General features: G+C 36.7%; 1 protein-coding gene across 1 annotated transcript; it reads right to left on the bottom strand.

Annotated features, from left to right (window-relative positions):
- Window positions 1-269: 269 nt before the first annotated feature.
- Window positions 270-5,554, bottom strand: LOC132175966 (2-C-methyl-D-erythritol 2,4-cyclodiphosphate synthase, chloroplastic). Its single transcript, XM_059588068.1, has 3 exons — window positions 5,162-5,554; window positions 4,702-4,832; window positions 270-692 (listed from the first exon to the last, which is right to left on the bottom strand). The coding sequence occupies exons 1-3, from the start codon at window positions 5,469-5,471 to the stop codon at window positions 459-461; spliced, it is 675 nt and encodes a 224-aa protein (XP_059444051.1). The 5' UTR covers window positions 5,472-5,554; the 3' UTR covers window positions 270-458.
- Between the last annotated feature and the right edge of the window lie 575 nt (window positions 5,555-6,129).

Raw genomic sequence — 6,129 nt, 5'->3', positions numbered from 1 at the left:
ATAAAAGATGATTTCATCAAGTTTTCCAGATAAAGAGATAGACATCAAAAATCTTGACCAATTTTAGGAATAACTCACACAAAATAGAGGATAGAGATATCTCTGGCAATCTGGATGATGAATGTGAGAAAGCCTCTATGGGGGCCCACTTGCCCAAATAGGTATCGGACAGCCCGACTTCTGTTAGAACAGACGGGCCCCCCCATAAGGGCTCTTCCACACTTGCTGCTCGGATTCCAAGTAGTAAATTGCTAAGGATCCGAATCTACTTGAAGTAAATTCCCATCAAGTATAACATAACCAACCTTAACTAGAGACTAACTGCACCAATATTCTACTCCAACCAAATGTGTTGGTTTTGACAGCCAAACAATTGTATCTCTATAAGCAGTATATAGCGATGCTAAAAACATACAATATTTTACACTTCTATATAGACGCTATTTGTTGGCACCTTTTTATTTCCTCATAAGAAGAACCACAGTGTGAGCTGCAATACTCCGATTCTCTCCAAGGCTGTCAACCTTCTCATGAGTTTTTGCTTTCAGATTTACAACAGCAGGGTCTGCTCCAAGCAGAGCAGACAAGTTTGCCTTGATAGCCTCCTTGTGCGGGCTTACTTTAGGTCTTTGAAGAATCAAAGTTGCATCTAAGTTTCCAAGTTCATAACCAGCCTCATGCATGAGTTTCACCTGAAATGAATCATACCAAAGAGAATAAGCTTGACAAGAAAATTCAATTTTAAGTTTTAACTGCCATGAATGAAATATGTTGTGGAATATCCACCCATCTTCCAAACAAACTCCAGAAAATAAAAGAACTTTCTTACACGGCAAACTGGAGCACAACTTCAAGTGTGGTATATAAGATTGACAGTCAAAAACATGATTACGATTAAAAAGAGAAAATTTCCCATGACAAATTATTAAACCACATTGTCATTTATGAAACCAACAGCACTCCTGCAATAAAGACCTCAACTATGAATATAGCCTTTGTTTTATTCAGTTGTGATATGCTACCAGCTGACAGATTTTGAATTAAGTTCGGAATGTTCGTGATTCATTTTGATCAAATCCTATATATACTAGTTAGCTAGAATAGTTATGCTTTCTATAAGGGTGAGGTGCAATGCAGTTTCTGCCATAGCCAATTGGAAACTCGTGATCGCCTCTTTTTTTAGTGCAGTTTTAGCTCCAGAATATGGAATTTCTGCATGTTTCGTTGCAGAATTGAGCAGCCTCCTATGATCTGGGATAATCTTATGCAGCTAGGCTGTAATAATTGGGGGAAAAAAATCTCTTCACTGTTTGTTATGTCGTCTGGTTCTTGGGTCTACTGTGTACAATCTTTGGCGCACCAGAAATGATCTTAGACATGCTGGTACACCAAGCACTGAAGATCAGATTTTGAAAAAAAAATCTGTGGGAGGTTAGAGCTAGAATGGTTGGGAAAGGAAGGTTTCCTAGAACTAAAGAAAATCTTTCTTTGTGCTCTTTGTGGAATTTACCTACTGATATGCTTGTGTAATGTTGGCATGTAGGCTGTGTTTTCCATGCTTTGGTTGTTTTATTGAGTCTTTGTAAGGGGCTTGTATGTTTGAGGAGTTGTTTTTCCCTGTTTTTGGTTGGTCTTATCAGCCTTTATAAGGGTTGTAACTGTGTTTGAGGAGTTGCTCTGTTTATGAGCTGTGTTCTTAATGAAATTTCTTATTCATCGAAAAAATAGAATGGTTATGCTTCTTTTTTCTACTTTCTCACATGTTAATAATACGCCACAGTGCAGTGCAGGGGATAGTCCTCCCCCTACTCAATTCCATTCCTCCCCATGGTTGAACCCAAGACCTTCCTTTTCCAAAAGGTAGAGGTGCCACTTGACTTCAAAATACAGTGGACTGCGAGACTATATCTTATCCAATATGTTAGTCCCATAGTTTTCATCATCACATACTAGTAGTACGTCTCTTGTTGTGGCCATTTTTTCCCAAGTAGTTGGAACGGTACATGTTGCCACGATCCTTTAAATAAGAGATGGCTCATCCAGTTGAGTTGTTGCTATCAGTCTTTCTCTTCCTGGTTGCAGTACATTACCATCTGAACAGACCATTAAGTTACGAATGTAACTCCTGAGGGTTCAACCGCTATTTTAAATATAGTAAGGCGGGCATAATGTCCTCTAATTTTAGTACTTACAAATACATTTGAAAAAACACGACTCTTATGATCTTATCCCGACTCTATATCTATCTCCATTTCTGCTATGATAGTTATCTCAAGGTTGAAGCTTTAACATTTAAATTCAACCCTATAATATTCTCAAATTTATCAAACAAGATTCGGCAGCATAATTGCATGGTACCCAAATCTGTATTACATTCTAAATTCTACATAATACACTGGTGACGAGGTGTTGTCCTATAGATATTTAATAACAACCATCTGAAAAGTATATATATACTAGACCATCTGAGCTTATGCAGGGTTGGAGAATAAGTCATGAGAAGTAAAATGCTTTGAGCTACACTAAATCATAGTTTAATATGTTTAACTAAAATTCACCAAATTCAAACCCTTAGGGAACCCTGAATATGTATTCCAGTGTTTGGTAGAGTGCAATATGCTGCTTGTGAATGAAATCATATTATAATCAAATTTTCTGAAACAACCTTAAAATTGAAAATGAATTGATTATAATACAAAATGATAAGATGTAATCTAACTAAATTTGAATGCAACAAAGCCCATAAAAGCTTCAACAAAGAAATATCGCTTTTGAAATGATCACACCAAGTCAAATCGCTCATAAGCTTCAAAGTAGTAACAAAAACTTTGAATCACAAACACTAGCAATCTTTCGTGTAATCAACCTCAATCACCAACTGTTTCAGCAAACCAAATAAGTTTTCTCTCATATACCCGCAAAGTGAAAAGGAAAAAGAAAAAGAAAAAAAAAAAAAATCAAAAACAAAACCCAAAACCCAAAACTTTCAAAAATCAAGCTTCAAAGCAAAACCCAGAACCTCAACATTCAAGCTCAAAACAACCCTGAATTATTCACACTGATACAACCATAGAACAAAACCCCTATAGAGCTAAGATTCAGAAGCAGAAAAACATACCCTTTTCGTCGCTCAGTCCAACCACCAAAACCCAGACTCAATCAGCTCCAAAGAAACCTAAAACTCCTTCAAATCCCATGATCAGACTCTTGAATTATACCAAATGACAAGTCTGAAATCTCCCACCAGATTCTACTCCGCAGAACACAGAGCCAAAAACCCACAAAGAAAGCAAAATTATGACAAAAGTGAACCTAATATACTCTCAAAGCTCAATTCAAACCCCCCCAACAAAAATTTCTCTTCAGGTTTTAAACACTCCAACAAGAAAATCAAGTAACCACGAAGAAAGCAAGAGACAAGAAAAAAGAGAGAGGGATTGGAAAAATCATTCCTTGACTAGTAACTTAGCACCAAGAAAAGTCTACCTTCATCCTCGTCGGGGGAATATCAAAATCAAACGAGTACAAACTTAGATATCCATGTAAGCTACAAGAAATACTTAAATAGGAGCTGATAGGCATAAAAATGACAAAAAATCATAGCCTAGAAAAGCTTCAACAAAGAAATACCGCTTTTTGAATGGTCAAAGAAAGTCAAATCACTCATAAGCTTCAAAGCAGTACCAAAAACTTTGAAGCGCAAACACTAGCACAAATGAAACCCAATGAAACCCAAACGTGCACAAAAAACTTTCAAAGAAGAAGACATTATGATGTAAATGAAACCCAATTTGATTGTTAACATTTGGAATTAAACAATAAAACAAATTGCTTTTTCATTTGAGCCATCTGAAGGAACTGCAGAATAACCATTAAAAAATCAAAAACAAACTACAATGTTGAGTATTTTAAATGGATATAATTACATTGAATTTGGTGCTCCTTCCTTTGCTTAAAACAAAACAAAGTGATCCTCCCCCCCAACCCGACACTGCAACTCTAGTGGACCGAGAAGCGCCATTTGAGAGAGTAAAAGGAAACTACACTGAACCCAACAATGAAACCAGGCTTTTTCAAAATGATCTGGTGGCTGGTGCTGAATATTGCGAAATTGCAAATTTTGAAGCAAACCCATATTGAAACTCCAGCCAAAAACACCTTCTGAAGAAAAATTTTGATCGGCGAAGCGGAAATTTAGAGTTTGAAGCAGACCCACATCCATGATTGCTGAATTCTCATCCATAGCTTCAAAGCTGCACAAAATGCAAGACACTTTCGCTCTCTCAGGCAGGTGGAGCATTGGGGATCCAGCATGAGTGATAGGAACGTTTAGTTTGATTTGGGTTAATGGAGGGCTGTTGACTAAATTTAGAATTTATGTGATATTCCCACATAAAATGAATAGTCATTCCCACGGAATAGCTATATCATTTTGGAAGTTTATTCCGGGTATCAAATGTGTCCTTAAGATTCATATTGCAAACGGTCTAGTACTTTACCAACAACACAAATATTCATGCTTGCTTTTTCCAAACCATTTAACGTTGTGAAGTCTGTAAAAGTGTTTCGCACGAATTTGCAATTATCAAAAGTGAAATGATTTCCGACATTAAAAAAAAATACAAAATATATCCATAATGAAGTTCTGAACATGCCCCATAACTACATTTTAAAAAAATAAAATAAAAATAAAAAACTCACAGCTTCTTTGATGAAAACTGAAGATGGTGCTCCCTTCCACTTAGGATCGTTATCAGGAAATATCTGCCCGATATCAGGAAGCCCCAAAGCACCCAAAATCGCATCAACGACACAATGCAGCAATACATCCCCTGCACCACCACCACCAACAGCAATAACAATAGAAATAAGTACAAAAGAAATCAGCACCTTCACCAACATACTTCAATTCCATGAAAAAGTAATAAGAAAATCATGAAAACCCAAAATTTACAATCACAAAATTTCTTAATGAATTATCCAAATTCCATAACAACAACAACACAACAATATAAATAAATACAAAAGAAAATCGCCACCTTCAGGCTTCACCAACACACTTCAACACCAAGAAATTTTAATAAAATAACGAAAACCCATAATTTAGAATCACAAAATTTGTAAACCAAAAGTGCCCAAAATCAGAATTTAATGAAATTACCATCCGAATGAGCCTCGCAGCCTTTATCGTGGGGTATGTCAATCCCACCGATGATCAGAGGGTACCCAGGCTCCAACCGGTGGAGGTCAAACCCATGCCCGACCCGAAAGGGCAAGGCTTTGGAGGGAGTAACCGACAGTGGGGCCTGCCCGACTTCGAAGGCGGAAGTTGCGGCGGCCGACACGGAAGGCCTAACTGTTGTTGGTCGGATAGAGAGGCGTGAGAGAGGGAAAGAGTGGGAGTGAGTGGGCAGAAAGAGTGGCTTTCGAGGGATTGGAGAGGCAGAGAGTCGAGGTGCTGCCATGGCCATTGGATTTTGAAGAAAGCTTTGGGACACAACTGAGAGTACGGGTGTACGCGGTTTCCGCTAAACACTTGTAAAACGAGTGTTTTTAAAGGATTTGTCTCCAAGTGAAGTTAAATCGCATATTCCCATGTTTTTCTTTTCCAAAAGGTGTTGAAAAGCCGTATGAAGTGGACGGGATCCCTCCTCTTACCCTTGGGCAGTGACACGTAACTGCCGAGGATTTCTTACAATTTTTTTATTTTTAAGAAATTGTAGATTTTAAAATTTTCATGAATTTCATCCAACAGTTTGAAAAATGTTATTAATTAAAAATGTAACATGTTACCAAGACAATAAAATAAATAAAAAATTCTTCTCAAATGGGTTCTTTAGAATTAACTTTGACTCAAAGCTTTTCTACAACATAAAACAAAAGAACGTATTTTCATTGGTAAAATATCATATTTTTAATAAGTAGCACTTTTCAAACCGTTCAAAACATAGGATTATCTGAATTCACATAATTTTAAAATGAGGATCCTTATCCATTATGTTTGCGAAGTTAGCCACTTAGAAATAACAAAAAGAAACTCACTTAAATTACACCATGTAAACCGTTATGAAATTTATATGATAAATCATAAATGGGTTTGAAAAGTAGTATTACTTCTAAAATTTTGAA

This window comes from Corylus avellana, chromosome ca3 (genome assembly GCF_901000735.1).
Source record: "Corylus avellana chromosome ca3, CavTom2PMs-1.0".
In the NCBI taxonomy this organism is placed as follows: Eukaryota; Viridiplantae; Streptophyta; class Magnoliopsida; order Fagales; family Betulaceae; genus Corylus; species Corylus avellana.
The sequence above is the reverse complement of the archived record's forward strand: the minus strand, read 5'-3'. Positions and strand labels throughout refer to the sequence as shown.

Excerpts from the sequence above, each read along its gene's own strand:
- LOC132175966 (XM_059588068.1), bottom strand. The coding sequence starts at position 5,471 with ATGGCCATGGCAGCACCTCGACTCTCTGCCTCTCCAATCCCTCGAAAG. Across the intron at positions 4,833-5,161 it reads CTGCGAGGCTCATTCGGATG|GGGATGTATTGCTGCATTGT; the intron begins GTAATTTCATTA and ends GTGGTGGTGCAG. Across the intron at positions 693-4,701 it reads CAGTTTTCATCAAAGAAGCT|GTGAAACTCATGCATGAGGC; the intron begins GTGAGTTTTTTA and ends GATTCATTTCAG.